The sequence below is a fragment of the Cantharellus anzutake genome, assembly GCF_015039405.1.
Source record: "Cantharellus anzutake strain C23 chromosome Unknown EI90scaffold_105, whole genome shotgun sequence".
Classification (NCBI taxonomy): domain Eukaryota; kingdom Fungi; phylum Basidiomycota; class Agaricomycetes; order Cantharellales; family Hydnaceae; genus Cantharellus; species Cantharellus anzutake.
This window is the reverse complement of record NW_024067055.1, coordinates 146,885-164,809: the sequence shown is the minus strand read 5'-3', so window position 1 is coordinate 164,809 and position 17,925 is coordinate 146,885. Positions and strand designations below refer to the sequence as shown.

The window sequence follows — 17,925 nt, the reverse complement described above, 5'->3', positions numbered from 1 at the left end:
AGACTGGCTGCCAGGTGGGCATTGTTGGTAGGCAAAGGAGAGCGGATCGCTTCCTCAGCAAGCAGATTAGTCAGTGGAATGGGTAACTGGAAGGCAAGGAAGATTGGACCACCATCACATGTGTGATCACGAAAAAGAACATGAGACTGGGATGGTTAGGACCAAAGAGGACCGCATCAGAATCTTGTGACACAAAACTTTGTCACACTGGCTTCGCAATCTCCCGAAGGCCGGCATTTCTCACTACCAGCAGGCTCACGTGGCATTCGACACCATGTGGAATCATTGTGGTAAGGCAAATATCATCACTTCTCCACAACCGCTGGGCCAATTGCCCTGAAACTTGACATTCCTAGGTAACTTTTTTCCCTCTATTATGAGTCCATCACTCTCAACGATGAGCAGCTATGATTTTAGAATTTGGGTGACATTGTAAACTTTTTTTTTTTAGTTCTAACACACTCTGTGGACATCGTATAGTTATTTCCCCAATAGTCCATCGGTCAGTTGGCAGTGTTATTCCACACCTACAACCTTCCCCCCTGGCCTCTCTTTGTGTGTGGTAGGAAACGAGGCAGTTCTGGAGGACTAGCTTCCCTCATGACCTCCCTGGTGGCTTCTCTGGCTGCATCCCTGGTGACCACTAACCCAGTTACACGTGGCCTCACACGAGGACGAGATGCAACTGAGGAAGTTGGTACAATGAATGTACCCTGAGTTGTAGATGGCACTTGAGTGGTGTGATTGGGTGTAGATATATGGCTTGAACCAATCGCTGGGCCTTGCACAGCATGACCAAGAGTGGATGCAACACAGCTTGGGGCAGTGCCAGCTGAGGCAGAAGGACCCACACTCCTTGAGCCAATGCCCAACCCTCTGGATCCTAAAAAAAAGAAAAATCACGTTAGACAACATGCAGTGATCATTTGCCCTTGCACTGACCACTGCTGTATTTGCCTCCCAGTTGCAACTCGTCCAAATCTGAACCCTCTGAACCACCCATGTCACCAGTTGGCTCCATCCGGCCTGATTGGTTCTCTACACTCTAAATCAGCATGCCAGTCGTGAGGGGTGATGCAGAGGCACAGTCTTACCACTCCAACTTTGGCTCCCCATGTAATCTGCCTGTGAGGTGCCAGTTGGATATGAATCCATCGATGCATATCTCTCCCAAGGTCAAATTAAATTATGTACTGGCCTCATGATCTGCATCACTGGGGGGAATTCTGGCTTTTGCTGGATGCAACTTGTAGCTGCTAGCATCAGAGCTGGCCAGTGTGCTCGCTTTATCTGCCTGCAACCTCTTGCCCTTGGTGTTGGTTGCATCAGAGGATCGCTTTTTCCTCTTGGAGGTTGAAGCCACTGACTCTTCCATGCCCTCTTCCACACTATCCATGGCTGCTTGGGCGCTTCCAGTTATAATTATTGCCTCCAGTTCTGTATGTATGTCTCAGAATCTGATGGACGATCAAAAAAGGACTTTACCTTCTCTGTCCGCCTGGTTAGTGAAAAGCTGAAGCTGGAGTGCCTTATGCTTGGATGTATTCAGCATGAACGTGTCAGCAGAGTTCACCGTGCACATATGGTAGCAATGGACGGGTGATTTCTGGGGTTGCCTGTGGACTCTAGCAATGATCTGATCTGTATCTTGCTGGCTCCATTGGGAATTCTAGTGGTAGGTGAATGTCAAGCAGAAGGATGACATGTTGATGCACTGAGAGGGACTCACCATAAGAATCAATCGATCAGCAGCGCTCAGATTCACACCAGCCTTCAGAACATTGGTAAAGATCAGGACCCTAATGTGCAGCCCATTCACGACCTCGCCACACCTCCACTTGTCAATGATAGGCAACCGGACCGATGCATCCTTGTCCCCATCCAGAACGAGGGCACCGATGTTGAGTTTGACATGGATGGTGGAGGCAAAGGCTGGGGCATTGGATTTGAACTCCATAAACACGGTGATCTTCTGATTCTGGGTAGGCTTCACAGTTGCACCAGGAGAAAGTGCAGGAATCTGGATCTCCCCAGCCTCATTCACGGTGCAGGGGGGGATGTCATCACGAAGGCAGTCATGCTTGATGATCTGCAGTGCAGTTTCCCACTTGGCACAGTGCTCCAACCCACCGTTGTGTTCTTCCAGGGACCCAAAAATTGGTGCTGACATGCCGCAAGAACAGGACACACAGTGATCTGTCCCCTTCCTACCCCTGATGAGAAATCTCTGATTTGTGTCATCAGCCCATAGTACACTCCACGGGAACAACTAACATCACTTATGCCATATTCTTGTCCCATGGTGCCACTGAAGGTGGCAGGGTGAATACCTGTATCAAGTGCTGAAAGAGAATACTAACTTGTCCACTGCTGCCTTCGTTATGCCTGACAGTGCATTCTCATGTGCTGAACCCAACTTCACCCACACCTGGATCTGGACGAGAGGTGGCAATGCAACAAGAAGAGTCCCATCACGACGCTTGGACTCCAGACAACAATGCAGAATCACCCCTTTGAAGTGCTTCTTGAGGTCTATGATGGACTCATGGATTAGGGCACGGTAACCAATGGCAGTGTCATCGGAGTTGATGGTGCTGAAATCTCCCATTTCCATCGCCTTCTCCAAGTCTGCCTTGCACCTCTTGCTTAAAGCTCTTTGCATAGATGCAATGCTCCTCTGAGTGTCCCACTGTTTGGAGGTGACGGCAAGGTCCATGAAGGTGGGGATACCGAGTATCCAAGGTTCAACAAATCCTGTACTTGGTTAGACACGATGTCGCTCTGAGGAATGGGATGTGATTACCTGGGGCTCTGTGATGAGTGGTGTGCCAGACATCCCGATGACAAATTGTGAGCATTCATGCATGGGTATCAACTCTGCCGGATTTTTGCGAAACACATGCACCTCATCCGCGATGAAGGTGCAGGGCCTGAGACAGAATATGCTCCCATCTGTGGACTGATTTGGATTGCGGCAGCATGGACATTCCCATACCGGTTGGCTCTTCATTCCAGGATGGGAAGGGGATGAGGGCTTGTTGAAAAAACGCAAAAATTCTTTCTTGTACAGCTGGCAGCATAGGATGGTGAGTATCTGAAATTCAGACGTGTCAAGATCTTACTGAATCAGAAACCACAACAATCTGTTGTTCCAGTGGCAACTGTGAGGCGTTCCAGGGGCCATTGCCTGCCCAGAATCCATTGGCTGACTTGGACGAGTACAGAAACACATCCACAGTTTGAGGTGCAAACCAGGTTCGAATCTCCTGCATCCAGTTCTCCATCAGGGACACTGAAGAGATTACCACATGTGGACCACAGTGTACGTTGGAATCCTTTGACCCAACTGGGAAGGGGCACTCAGCTATGGTGAAAATGTATCAGGGTATGTTCCCCTTGAGGTATTGGAGTGGTCGCTGCTCACCATAGATCGATCCATCAGGGAGATTCATGTTGTGATGTTTCTGTGCTGCGATTCGCGACATAACCATGGAAATGAATCCGAGTGCTTGCCTGGAAGAAAACTTCTTAGTCATAGTCCCAAGATGACCAAATCAACACCACTGCTTACGCAGTCTTCCCAATGCCCATAGTGTCAGCAATGAGGATGCCGGTTTTTGGGGAGGGTCGGGGCCGGAAAAGCATGGAGTATATGCTGTGGAGCCCATCTAATTGCTGCTCCTGAAGATGGAGAGGCTGGATGTTTCCACTCTGGCGATAGTCCTTCCAGGTTTCACGATCCCAGGGAGAGTAGATTTGCGAAACATCGTATTCCGTGTTCAGGAAACCAAGCTGCCGAGATTGTATGTGGCCAAGATTGAGGCCAAGCTTTTCCTTGAGCTGCTCCAATGAAAAGCCTCTTGCAGCTTCGATGCCCAGGTCTTCGATGCCCCATGATTGTTGACCACCAGAGGGAAGGCAATTGGTCAGTTGCACCTCTCTGAGGTCTTCAGGTCCCAAGCTGTACACATCCTGATCCCACAGCTTGACAAGGTAGCGCTCGAGATCCATACGTTGCTTGTCATTGGCAAGATTCTGCAGGACATACAAGGTGGTTGCAGTAACTGCAACCACCACTACAAATCGTCGGTGAGTATGAGACAAAACATTACTAAGGGTCACACACTCTTGTTCCCCACAAGCTTGTTCTCTGCACCCTCAACACGCATGTGATGCAGAAGCCATTCCATGTAGGTCTCCATCTCCATGATTTCCTTTCTCCAATGTTTGTCAATTAATAGTCTGGCCTTCTCCCACCATGTCAAGTATGAACGAATGAAACTATGAATCTTTGGCATATTGAGTTTGTCTGGCGTATTACCATCCAGGCATGCTCGAATTTCTGTGTTTGTTGTGTCACTGTGACGATGTAGAAATGAGGTCCTCCAACATACCATCATACTTGCGAAGAATTTCCACATGCAATTCTCCAGCTTCCTTTTGACTGCGGGACGTCTGGACCTGGAGATTGTGCCAGATGATACTAACCATTTTGTCGATTACATCCATCACATCCATGGAGATCATCATTTCGCCATCGTTCCTGTTGATTGTAGAAATTTCAGGGCCAAAAACTTTGTTTGCAATGTCCTGGTGCAGGTTGCCAAGGCTGACAGGTTTCGATGGGAACTTGACCTGACCCTCCCGCATCATTATTTGGTGAGGGTGGCAGGCATTCCGATGTAGGAGCTGAATGATGAGGTTATAACCATCTAGCCATTTCCAGATTTTCTGTTAGAAAGGTGCAGACTCGGACGACTCCGGAATGGAATCGGAGACTTAGCGTGGAAGGACCTTGGCCTCAGCGACTCAGGCGGAGCGCTGTGCCATTGCTGGTTGTCCTAGGGGTCCCTAATTTCGGATCTAGCAGAGGGAAAGTCTCTTGGGGGAATTCATGTCGATTTCGGACTGAGGTTACAAGTTACTAGGTACATTGTATATAAGGAGGGGTCCGGAATCAAAAGGAACAAGGGTAGGATGAAAGGAGACAAAGGGAGATGGAAAGAGGAACAACACCGAGGGTCAAGGGTTTGACTCAATGGTGTTTCTCAAAGGAGGAATGAAGGGCCAAGGCCCAAGGAGGAAGGAAGGAGGTTGGGAGTGGGGAATGGCTAGCTGACTGAATAGAAAGGAAGCAGCAGCCCAAATAGGAATGAGGGAGAATAGCAGAATTGAAATGGACAATGCAATAGTTGCAAGGTCCGGAATAAGTCCGGAAAGTCCGAACTCGGAAGTTAAACTCCGGAATATTGGCAAAGGCAATTAAATGGAATGAGCTAACCAATACAATGGGTATAAGCGGAGGTGGGGTCAAAGTCCGAGGTCGGAGCTAAGACCAGAGACGGAGACGCGAACGGGATTCTGGAGTGGAGGTCTGGAGTCAGGAGCATAGGTTTTGCATACTCGTCTGGAAGGTGTCAAGGTTGGGGTCGGACCCGGAATGTCCCGGAGTCGGACCGAAGGTGGTGTCCGAGCCGGAGGTGGGATAACCTCTTGGGAGTCGGCAAGGAGAAAGTGATGGAAGGGAAGTAGGGCTCCGGAAGTCGGAGTTCGGAGTTCCAGGAGCCTGGAGTGGAGGTCGGGATTGTATGGATATGACATTTTCTTCCAAGCATCCTTCCAGAGTTTCTTCACAGGCGCCAGTTCTGGGTGCGTTTGAGATGTGAAGAGGATTCCGATTTGATCAGCAGACTTGTTGCCTGCAACCTCAAAGAGCCGCTGCACAGATTGCATCTCAGAGTGAGTCCAGCCAATGTATTCCGGGATGAGCGCAGCACTGTCAGGGAAGAGTCCCAACTGGAGCTGAGTGGCCTGCCTCCAGATTGCACCAATGAAAGGGAGACGAAGATGTTGGTCCACATCAAAGTTCGCCCCAAGTCCCCAAAATATGGGCATTATGCCTACAATTGGAAGTTGAGGCATCGTAGGACTACCTTGGTGGATTAGGTAGTTCGTTTTTGGTAGTTTACCTGTAGGGGGGAGTTTGGACATAGACATATCAAAATCCTTACGGCATTTTTCATCACAGCATGGGGACACTGCTGTGGACTGCCGGCATCTGGATGAAAACCCTGAGATCTGATTTTGGCCAGATGCCATGGTCATTGTTAGCAAGGTCTTCTTTAGCAAGGTCGTCACACTCAGGAATGATTCATATCCACTGAAATTACGTGTCATGTTGCCACACATGTCATGACAGGATGGAGGTGGCTCCAGAGGAACCAATATGACAATATATGACAATAAAACTCGGACAACTCCCACAATACAGCTGAGGTCGTAACTAAACAGTGGTCTGTTCCTCTGGTGTGGTATTCCTCATTCCTCATTGCACTATTCATTCCTCAACGTGAGGAAAGCCTATTGCAACACTGTACAGCCACACATACACAGACAGTGGCTGTTGCTCATGTCAAGGAACAAACAGTGACATGAGCAATGGCAATGCCACACTTGGAGGAACAGACCTTGTGCTGGCAGTACCGTGTCGATAGGAAAATAAGGCAATGCTTGGGGCAACTCTGCAACCATGTGAACACTAACATGTGATTCCACAGAGTCAATGCATATCACATTTGAGTTGTGTGGCTGTACAGATGTATAATAGGGTATCCTCATGTTGAGGAACCAGCATGTGGGGCAGATTGGCTTACATCATGACACATATATAAGGATGGGTTGTCAACTCTCCCTTCAATTCCCCTCCAACAGCCCCACTCTCACGGATCAACAAAGAATGCCCCCACGTGATCATGCAAATGAACTCCTGGATTTTCAGTTCTATACACTCCAAGAGTTCACTTGGGAATGTCGGTCTCTTTTGAAGCCATGTGAAGGGGACAATGAGGATGATTCAGATGCAAGAGTGGTTGAGTTTGCAACATCTGGCAGACACCCGGACCTTGCCATGCAAGCCTATGTTGATGTTCTGGCATATGTGCCCCCCGATAACACAGAGTTCACACTGACAAGGGATTTTGACTCCCTCATACACATCTCACGGACACTCGGGCACATCAGAAGAGCACTGAGCGTCTATCCCATCCCTCAGTTCAAACACACTATCAGGTGGCCCCTCCATCTCCAGTATTCTTTCCATCCAGGTACAACAGTAAGCAGTTGCCTCTAGAACACATTTACCTAGACTAAAACTATGCTTCCCAGGCAAAATTACACAAGATCCCCAACGTTGGCTTGGCATCCATTGGTGAACGCATCACCATTAGCCTCTTCCTCCTTGGTCTAAGCTCCGAGGAACATGATGGCCCTGTCAGGGACAGCTCCGAAAGCGGTGAGGTCCCAGCACAAGGGACTCGATGGGACAGATGTCGGCTATGCGTAGCGGCGGTCCTGTTGTGGGGTGAGCGTCCCCGACCACTTAGTCTGAAGTGGGAAGTTGAATTATCATTAAAAGGGGAAGCTACAGTACTTACCTGAAGTGGGAAGTTGAGAAGAAGGCTGCTTCTTCTGTTCCCACCCCAGGTGCTATTATATACATGCGGCTGGGGTCACATGGGAGGAGCCACGTCATCCCCACACACAGCTGCACTCCCCTGGGTATCTCTGTGGGAGATCCCGGAGGTGTGCCGCTCTGTGAGTGGGAATGCGCGTGGTGGGCGCGGCGATCGGGGGAGCGGGGTTAAGTGTGTAGTAATACATAGAGAAGGGGAAGTCGACCATGGAACGGAAATAGAAAGAAAGAAGGAAAGGGGAAAGAAGAAACAGGGAGTGATAGTGGGGGAGCGGAGTAGGGCAGCGCGGCGCAGGGTCAGGTGGGGTGTGCCCTGACAGGCCCCCAACTTACACAGGAACAGATGGCCACGCTATATCAGCAAGTCAAGTCATCAAACTGGCAGCGCTCACAGTACAGCCAATGACAAAGAGTTCATGGCCCCCATCTTACCGCACCGAAATGTTTCAATGCTCACATTCTGGTGGAGGGCTTTCGTTTGGATCCGTACTGGTCGCTTCCGATGATGCTGCACTCTTTGGTGATGAAATCGTGCGTCTCCTTGGCACATATCCCTGGGGTCGGCATGCCTTCTTTCTCACTGATGTGCATGGTCACAAGGATGCATGTCGCCACGCTGCCAAAGCGCCTTCAGAGCCAGCGGAGGAATTCGAGGTGTGGTCGGAAGTGGAATTGCGCAAAATGGCTGGTGGTCTAGATTTGGATGAGATGATGGTGACAAATGACAGGTTCAATGCCTGCTATGTCGACGTTGGATTGGAAGTGTCTACAACAGACAATTCAGTCTTCTGGCATATGGATGCCCATCACCTAATCCTACAAGAGATGTTCCCCACCTGGAATGAGGCCATTTTGCATGCACATACTAGACCCTTGCACAAGAATTACAAGCGTGACCTTGTAGCCCAGCTCACTGAGATTTCTGGCTTCCGATATGAGGTATGTTGGCCAAATATTTCCTGGTCCCACTGACAGAGACATCTTCAGGTGCCTGTCAGGCAAAACCAAAATGGGGCTCAGTACCTCAATGTCTATCACACAGACAAGGCACTGACCTACAGACTCTCTCGCAAGGGAGTCACCAACTCTGCAGAGGCAGATGCTGTCATCCTCACAGGGCAAGATTCTTGGTTCCAGGGGATGTACAATACGTACTTCAAGGCATATGAGGAACGCTACACTGGTGCTGCCTGATATGAAGCATGAGTGCAGATCACCAAGGCACATGTGGTGCTGACGTTGATCTCCTCTAACATACTGTTCTGTGCAGCATTAGTCATTCCTCCCAAAGTGATATGGTGAGTGTTATTGCTCTTGCAGACCAGTGGAGGTGAATTGGCCACCATTTCTAGGGAATTCAAGCGCGTCTGTTTATTAGCACTGTTGTCAGGGACGCGTCCGGGGTCGAGAGGGCCCGGGGGTAATGCCCGGCACTGAGGCCATCGTGGGGTGTGGAGCGGGCGTGCGTACTGGTGGGCCCGATCCAGGACAGTGGTCCCTGGCCACTCAGGCTGAAGTGGAGAATGTGTTATTATTATTCAAGGGGAAAACTATACTACTTACCTGAAGTGGAGAATGTGAGAAGAAGGTTACTTCTTCGGTTCCCACTTCAGGTACATTTATGTACATGCGGCTTGAGTCACATGACGAGTGTCACATCATCCTCGGGGGCAGCCACAGGCATCCGGGTGTCCCCATGGGGGATCCCGAGAGCGTCTGCTGCATGCGCGCGTGCTGGGCACAGTGGGAAGCCGTCCGGGGTGTGTGGGCCGGACAGGTCAATAGTACATCGATACAAAGGAAGGTGGTCCGTGTAGATAGAAAGAAATAAACAGGAAGAGGAAGATGAGAAGAAAGAAATAAAGAAAGGGGAAGGAAGAGAGAAAAGAGAGGGGAGGAGAGGGAGGAAGGAGGGGGGAGGGGGATGGACAGTGGGGAGTGGGTGTGGTGTGGCCAGGTGGGTCCGGGTGGACCCGGGTCAGGCAGGTGTGCCCTGACAACTGTGGACTGTCATCCGATGGCAACAGAACAGTTCAGGCAACAACGCAACCAGGGAAGAAGCCCTTGCCTTACGGGCAACAATACTTTGGATGATGAACTCGCTTAACAGTCGTCCACATGAAGGTCAAGCATTCAGACAACTTGGAGACTATGCCCTCCCACACACTTCGGATGCTGAAGAAAACATCTTCACTGGGAAGCCAATCATCCTCCCACCAAACTTCAATAGACCTTGTACAGACATGCACTATTGGGACACAGAACAGCAGTCACAATGACAGCAGCCACAGCGACGACAGCCTCAACAACGGCAGCAGCAGCGAGAAGATGACAATGACGACGAGGATGATGACAGTGACGAAGAAGATGAGGATGAGGATGAGGATGGAGATGAGGATGGAGAGCAGGAGCAAGGTCGCCAAGGACTTGTGCATTTTTCCTACGTGCCATTTGGGGTGTTCATGACTCGGAGGCTGGTTCTCCACCCACACACAGACTGCCCCCGATTCGAAGTGTCACACTGGCATCGGCTCCCACGTGAATGCTGGCCTGTACTGCTCAAGTATGACCTTTACACGCTGAAGCAAAAGGTCTCCAACCTGCAACTCATTCACACCTCCCACCCAGACCATGTGGTATGCTCCAACAGGCCAACGATGTTGGTTGATGAGGCACCTGAAGGAGCGGAGGAGGTCCCCTTCAATCTCAGTAGACTCCACAGAACAACATTGAGGATGGGCCACGATGACGGGGATGACCTCCCATTCCAACAACAGGTTTCCCGAGGCAGCCAAGATATTCAACAAATGCTCAAAGATATTTGGTGAACATTCCCAGTTGATGTCTTTATAAAATCTCCAGGGGTAAAAGGTGGGCGGGGTGCTCACATTCGCCTCAACGACTCAGAGCAGAGGTCAGCCACGATGGACATCTTTGAGGACTTCAATCTCGCACATGCCTTTATGCATTGCAAGGTGAAGCGCATTGACCAGTATGACTGGGTTAAGAATTTGGGGCTCTTCTTCCTCCCAAAAGGAGTGCAAGCACCTCCTGGTGGCAAGTCCTGGACCCACCTGGCTTATTGGAATGAGTGGGGCAGTTTCAAGGAGAACCAGGACATCACTGAGAGAGACGTGCAACTGGTCCGGAAGCAGATCTTCAAGCGTTTTTCAAGGGCAGTCTGGCTTGTGATCGCAGCATCCGATCGCCTTTGGAATACCCGCAAGTGGATGGAAGGTGAGATGTTCCCAAGGGGTGCAGATCCCAACCTCACTGCTCCCATTGTACTTCTCAACCCAGAGTTCAGACTCAGCCAGATCCAATGGCTTCGTGGACTAAGAAGTGCCAGAGACAGAGAGCGTCAAGCGGTGGTGAAAGAGGCAGAGGAAAGTGAAGAGGATGGACGGATGTGTGAAGTGCAGAGTGTTGGGCATGACTCTAAACTGGTTATTCTGACTGACACGGAAGAGGAGCTAGTCATTTTGAGTGACACAGACGACAAGCTAGTTGTTCTGTGAGGGGTGCCCTGTTGTGAAGGATAGAATCGGTACAATTCCATCTAATAATTAATAGCAGGGGTTGTGTGACTCATGACAACAGGATATCGTGCATGGTGCTCTTCCGACTTGAACACGCAGTCACATCTATTAGTATGATTCTGAGAGTAACGCTGCCAATGTAAACCATCTCTCGAGAAACACTTCTTATAAAACCATTTTCTTTATGCTTTCGACATGTTGAGGAAATAACACTTTTATGTAATCAGTCTCTCGGTATGACGATGCATCGGAATTACACCCAAACCCTAACCAACCCGGAATCCCTGCTTTTCAGACGTTCCTGAACCCAGATGAATGGCTGCGGACTTCAGTTGCGAAGAGAACTCTGTGAGTCCCAACTGCAGTTAGAGTATAGGCAGAGCTTCAAGCACTAACCTGGTGTGGGACATTGGATCCAAATTCATAAACTCTTTCTGTATGTGCCGACAAGGGACAGTGCAGATGATGACTCAGCTGCATAATGGTGGAGCCCCTTACGAACTGGTGAGAAATGCCACAGCCTCACAAGCAACATTTGGGAAGCGACACTCCATGCAGCCGGAACATTGTGTCCTCCCAAATCACTTGAACGCCACTGCCTGCAGTGCCATGAAAACGAGTTCAGATTGCACCTGAAGCTGGGAGTCTGAGTATTCCAAGTCCATTGTGAACAAGGCAAGGAAGGTTCTTTTTAGAAGCCAAAGGAGTGCTGATTAGTATTTCTGACGATCTGCAGACCCATCCAATGGAGTTGGAACGAGCAGATCTCTCCTCTGGGCATATTGTGCACATGCATGTCGGCCAACAGAACATGGCTGTCACCCACTGCTAAATGAGTTACATACAAATGAAGGGAAGCGGTGCCAATGATGGCCACTCACAACAACTCCATCGCTTTGCGAGGAACATCAGCTCCTTGGTCATTGAAGGCTTGCAGGTTGGTGTGATACTTGAACTCCTTCTGGATGGAAGGCGAAGACAGTGTACATCGAAAATCTCCCCTTCTTGTGTCGCACTATTGCCCTCTCTAGGGATGAATCGAAGAATGCAAGAGGGGAAAGAGGATGACCAAAAAGTCGTATTTGGCCTGTATGTTGCGTGTTGTCTAAGTACCACATATAGACTGACCATTCGACGCTGCTGCACTGCAGTAAGCCATCGACCCAGGGTGAATGATGTTGAAGCGGAAGTGGCAGACAAAAAACTGGAAGGTTGTAAAAGTAAAAGTGAGGAAGGTCAGGGCAACTCAGGCTGGAACACATGTGTGATTGCAACATGTGGAACACCTGTTGAGTCGACGAAAAGAGGCTTTCATAAAAGTATGGATGACCATGACCTTCACGAGATTAGTATGATCAGACTGAAGGTCTGCGATGAGCTTGTTTGGCCAATGCCAGTGTCATAGCAGGCGGGCAACTCACAGCGTGGGTGGAGTAACTTGAGGAAGCCAGGGAGGGGGGGCGACAACTAAAGGAAGGGGAAGAGGTAGGATGGTGCAATCGAAAGTGTTGTCAGCGAGAAAGAAAGGTGGCAACAGCTGACCAGTCGACCCCAGAGCAGACCTGCTCTATTAGGGCATTGGAACCAACTGGCCAGTGTGAAACAAGAAAACCTGCTTTCAATTGTCAGCTAGTTCCAGTGTCTGTGACATCTGTAAGTGTTACAGTGGAACCTGACATTCAATACTTTATTTTACGGGGCGGAACCCCTCCAGGTCCCAGCTTAGTTTCCAAATGCTGGCTCGCCCTTTGTGGTAAGTTGCCCTGCAATGCAATGGGACCTGTAACTTATGCATGTAACACTGGTCTCTGCGAAATTACTTTCCATCTTCAATCAAATTCTCATGTGCAATCTTGAGAGTCTATCATGGCTGCGAACCACTCACTTCCTCACTAGGGCGCTGGCCCTGCTTCATCCTTAGTTCTCATTCTTAGTTTGGCTGCATTACCTTGATCTTGATCATCTTACGGTCAGGGTGCTGAGTTACGTATGTCGTATGATAAAGCTGGACCTACTGAACGCATTGAGTCGCCAGCAGGTGCAGCCACCCTCCAACAACTCAATGACGTTGGTCAGCTGATTCGGAGCAAACCAGATCCCTCTTTGTGAAGTCTATGGGCCCTTTTGGATGCAATGAGCAAACCTTCAGTAACAACGAAACGCTACCTTTACTGTGAGGTCTTTGGGTAGCTCAGCACACAAGGCTGTAAGTGATACAAGTATGTGTATTTTACGGTGGTGTGTAAGCAGTTATCCGGAGGTTCCCGCTTACCCACGTGACTATATGTATCTAATTTACATGTGACTCGGGGTTCGGGGCTATTGCCCTGACATTCTCCCCCCTTGCATTGCATTTGCGATGCATACAAGGTTGATAGTGAAATAAAACAAAGTTTTAATAATTGATTTACATTGAGTTTGGAATTATCAATGAGTGTTTTGTTGTCGCCACTTTAAAGTGGGCCAATTTATACATGTCGGTGAAGGAGAGAGAGAGGGTTTAAGGAATAAATGAGTGTGGGCTGTTACTTTGAAGTGAATGGTGATACATGGGTATCGCAGGGAGAAAAATAGTGGAGTTTGTTGAAAATGAATTTCGACCCAAAGGTTGTATGTCTTTGTTGTTCCTCACTTGTTCCGTGAGGGTTCATGTGTAAGTGGTGTTTACACATGAGCAGTGGTGGATGTGGGTCTTTTGGCAGAGTGGAGATTTCCGCAATGTTACTTGCGGTTCCTCACATACAGTATTGTGTGTGGGGCCTCAAGTTGGGGGAAGGTGTTTTCACAGGCGCCTCGATGGTGTATTACCGTGTCACTTTCCCTTTTCTCAAGGGTGGAGTCATTGCCCTGGAGGAGGGTTTTCCTCCAGGTTGTTCATCTGGACATCTGATTGCTGCGTCGGATGCGATGACATAGCCTGGGCTACATTGTCGGGCTGTGGGCTCGACGAAGTGGGCGCTCCCTGGGTGGGAGCAGATTGTTGTGTTCCTGAGCTACTTGGCTCAGGTGTGGAGTATGGTAGGTCTACCGTTCTTCCCATGGGGAAGGGTGGTCGTTGGGCTGGTTGTCCAGCGTGGAGACTTGCGTCTCTTTCCCAGTATTTGGAAGCTTTCGCTTCCTGTTCTGCAGTTCTTGCAGCATGTTCTGTTAGAACAGGCAGATACAGACGACTCCGGAATGGAATCGGAGACTTAGCATGGAGGGACCTTGGCCTCAGCGACTCAAGTGGAGCGCTGTGCCATTGCTGTTTGTCCATTTGGTCCTTAATTTCACAGTAGGCAAGCAGGAAGTCTCTAGGGGGCATTTCAGGTCAATTTCAGACTGAGCCCAAAATGAGTATGTACAAGCACCGATATATATAATGGAGGGGGCAAAGCACAAGGGAACAAAGGGGATCCGAATCAGAACGAAGACGTCCAAACAGGAACAAAGGGTAGACAGAAGTGGAGCGGTACCGAAGGTCACAAGGCAGGACCTGTGATATGTCTGAAAGGAGGTAGGGAGGGCGAGGCCCAGAGAGGCAGGAGGATGAGGAGAAGTGGGGATGATGACTAACTGGCTAGAATGGGAAGAAGCAGCAGTCCAAATAGGGATGAGGGGAAAACGCGAAAGATACATTACAAGCGGCGAAAGTGCCGAAGGCGATCTGCGAAGCTCGGAGGTTGCAGAGCTTACAGAGGTTACGGAGGTGGGGTTGAAAGTCTGAGGAATATTGGCAATGGTGTTTACGTAGTATGAGGTCACCAATGCAATGGACTAAGACCGAGGTGGAGTCAAAGTCCGAGGTAGGGACTATAATGGAGGCTTGGAGCAAAGGTATGAGCGGTGCCCAAGTATGAAGTATGGGACAGCGGTGGAAGGTTGTAACTTGGCAGGAGGTCGGCAGAAGAGTACCAGAGGGAGGAGAGAGGAGAAAGGTAAGAGGGAAGGAGTGGCGGAAGGGAGAGTTGTCAGGTCCGAAGGTGAGTATCGGAGCGGATGGGGAAAGCCTAGGGGGTGACGGAAGGGTGGCAGTGTTGTGAAGGAGGAGCAGAGTATGAGGAGGAGGAGTAGTAGGAGGGTGGCGAGAGGGGCAGTGTTCGGTCCGAGGTGAGTATCGGAGCGGATGGAGATAGGGTTGGAGAGGTAAGGAGGGGTAGAGGTGGCATGGGGGGTAGAAGGAGGTGTGTTGCCAGGACCGAAGGTGAGTATCGGAACGGGCAGCGGTAGGGTATGACTCCCGAGGTGGGGAAGGAGGAGGTCCGGAAGTCGGGTCGGGATCAGGTATGCATGGATATGACATGTTCCTCAGGAGTCCTGAGTGGTTTGAACTGAGACTTTAGATAGGTGGCTTTGCCTAGACTTTCCCAGGAGATTTTTCCCTTCTTCTCCGGGGAATTATACTCCTCCGTGAGTCTTGCAATACTCGGGAGTCCCAAGAAGTATTTCTCGGTTTCCTTCGCTTTATCTCAAAGGGTTCTGTGTACCTTGCCGCTTTTGAAGGCGGCTTCGGCCTGTTCGTACCAGTGTATGCATTCTTTCCCGCTCATGCTTGTCCACCAAGCATATGCGGCGTTGTGCACCACTTCTGACCCTGCTATTCTCCTCATGGGGAAGTTGGGGTTGAATGTTACATCAACTGGAGCTTCGACTTTGCCGAACTTGTTGAGTTCGGCAGTCTCGTATAGCATGTGGACACTTCCCTGCAGGGTAGCTTGCCCATAGGGTGCTGAGGTACTCAGTGGCCCGCTGCCTCTGGCAGTGGTCCCCGTTTTAGGGTCTGCCATTGGTTGCCTACCGCTCTCCCTCTTCCCCTCGACATGGGTTTGCCCTTATGCAACCCGGACAGGGTCGCCTGCCCATGGGGTGGCGGGATAGTCGGTGCCCCACCCCTTGATGTGCTAGTCCCCATGTGGGGTCGCACCTCATGAGGCCCGGAACCGTATCCCCTCCCCCTGGGAGGCCCCCATCATGATGGGTTTGGCAGCGAGGTCTGCCAGTGTGTGTGCCTCTCTGAGCTCGCATTTCAGTAATTCGATCTCCCTTTTTTGGAGATCAACTTCTCTCTCTGTGTCTTTCAGAGAGTCGAAGATGCCCTCAGCATCTCTTCATGCTCTGTTGTATTCGCACCTCCAGTGGGCGCAATGGTCACAGGTGTCTTCTGATGCCCTCGAGTGATCAGACCGTGCCCGTTTGGGCGGTCTGGACAAGGAGCCACTGTCGCTCCCTCATCTCCCTCCTACGAGGGATTTCATTTCTTTCAGCTCCTCATGGAGCTGACCTGTCTGAGCAGCTACGGCTGATGCGATGGCTGATTCCCAGCCTGCATTTGGCTGGGGTGTTGTTGGACCTGGGCCGAATTGGCCAATCCAGGGGTTAATCTGGCCAGGGAAGTTCCCTGGGGAGTATGCCTGGGGCTGCAGCAGCAAATGCCGCCCCTGGAATGGTGCTTGTTGCGCCATCGGTGCAGTTTGCACCATGTATGGTTGGAAGCCCCTCTGAGGAGGCTGGGGGTATGCAGTGCCTGTTAGCAATGCGGATGGTTGTTGGTTCACGGCACTCATTTGTGCTGCATGCGTCATGTAGTCCATGGCGCTTATCTGCGCCTGGTGTTGTTGTTGTTCCAGGGAGCCTTGCTCTCTGGGTTGTCGTATTTCGATGTCCGGTGGCTTGTTTGGATCGAACCAAGGGTTGCCTCCCCCAGAGAACGACATTTCGTCATTATGTTTCTCATGGTGGTGGGAGGGGTTTTCGTTCTTGCGTGCATGGGATTCGCCACAGTTGTGTGTTCTTTTGCACATGAGTTTGTGGTTCACATGGTCTAGGCGAGTTACTTGCCTGGCCCATGTGATTTCTAGTACATGGTGTGGCTGTCCGGGCGAGTTACTCGCCCATCGTCCCTCAGCTTTACTTTCTCCACCTCCGTTTTTGGGGGCGTAGTGATGCCGAGAGTTCCCTGTCTTCTTTGATAGGGAGTTTTTCTGGTTCCCTTACATTTTGTAAGGTGAGGTACTCGTCCAGGTAGATGAGGTCATTGCAATTTCCTAGGGGTTCCCATGTGGTGTCCCCTAGTTCCCATTTGACCTTAAACCAGAGTTCATTGTGAACCCACACGTGGTTTAAGATTTTGTGAACTACTGCTTCACGATCGGGGTCTTCCCCAAAATCGTAGAATATGTTTACTTCCCTATTTGGGAAGATTTCTTGGTCATTCGGCTCATGAGGTACGAGCCGGGATATGTGGAATCTTGGGTGGATTCCACGTTGTTCAAGTTGTGGTGGCAACTTAAAGATGTAGTTTGACGTCTCTGGAAATGTTTCCAGAATTTCGTAAGGCCCTATGTATAAGGGCTTTAGTTTTCCTGCCCTTCCTTTGGGTAGGTTCAGCTTATCCGTGGATAAGTATGCAAGCTCGTCTTTTCTTATTTGCCTGGATTGTTTGGGCAGCGCAATTGTGTATTATCATGTCATGTGCTGCCATGAGGTTTTCCTTCGCTTTTTGGGCGAAGTCATTTACTCCCGGGTAGTCCGAGAGTGGTGCTGTTAGGCACATCTTTGGCATATGGCTGTAGATTAATTTGAACGGGGCAAATCCTGTCGATGTGTTCGAGCTCGCATTGATCGTGAATTCCGCCATCGACAGTTTCGCTGCCCAGTCGCGTTGATCTGGTCTAACCATCGCACATAGTATTTGTACTACTTTTTGTATCATTCTTTCCGCTTGGCTGTCGCCTTGTGGGTGGAATGCAGTTGTGAATTTCAACTGCACACCGAGTATTTGGTGTAGTTCGCACCAAAATTTTGATGTGAATTTCGAATCTCGATCTGATATGATCGAGTGTGGTAGACCATGGAGTCTTACAACTTCACGAAGAAATACAAATGCTAGTTCTAGTGCGTTCGTTGTTGTCTTTATTGGAATTAGGTGGACATTGG

At 50.0% G+C, this 17,925-nt stretch overlaps 4 protein-coding genes across 4 annotated transcripts; 2 read left to right on the top strand and 2 right to left on the bottom strand.

Moving 5' to 3' along the window:
* Positions 1-511: 511 nt before the first annotated feature.
* On the bottom strand, positions 512-1,300 carry EI90DRAFT_3084627 (uncharacterized protein). The gene is given in 5 exon segments (XM_039062091.1): positions 512-758; positions 774-883; positions 943-1,038; positions 1,095-1,136; positions 1,195-1,300. The coding sequence occupies 4 exon segments, from the start codon at positions 1,114-1,116 to the stop codon at positions 528-530; spliced, it is 459 nt and encodes a 152-aa protein (XP_038909582.1). The 5' UTR covers positions 1,117-1,136; positions 1,195-1,300; the 3' UTR covers positions 512-527.
* Positions 1,301-5,310: 4,010 nt separating this feature from the next.
* On the bottom strand, positions 5,311-5,922 carry EI90DRAFT_3133615 (uncharacterized protein; the record flags this gene model as incomplete). The annotated part of the gene is made up of 1 exon (XM_039064586.1): positions 5,311-5,922. One exon carries the CDS (start codon positions 5,920-5,922, stop codon positions 5,311-5,313), a length of 612 nt encoding a protein of 203 aa, XP_038909581.1.
* A 1,868-nt stretch (positions 5,923-7,790) lies between these two features.
* On the top strand, positions 7,791-8,683 carry EI90DRAFT_3167791 (uncharacterized protein). The gene is made up of 3 exons (XM_039066304.1): positions 7,791-8,002; positions 8,072-8,410; positions 8,459-8,683. Exons 1-3 carry the CDS (start codon positions 7,874-7,876, stop codon positions 8,663-8,665), a joined length of 675 nt encoding a protein of 224 aa, XP_038909580.1. The 5' UTR covers positions 7,791-7,873; the 3' UTR covers positions 8,666-8,683.
* A 1,712-nt stretch (positions 8,684-10,395) lies between these two features.
* On the top strand, positions 10,396-10,989 carry EI90DRAFT_3021235 (uncharacterized protein; the record flags this gene model as incomplete). The annotated part of the gene is made up of 1 exon (XM_039057624.1): positions 10,396-10,989. One exon carries the CDS (start codon positions 10,396-10,398, stop codon positions 10,987-10,989), a length of 594 nt encoding a protein of 197 aa, XP_038909579.1.
* Between the last annotated feature and the right edge of the window lie 6,936 nt (positions 10,990-17,925).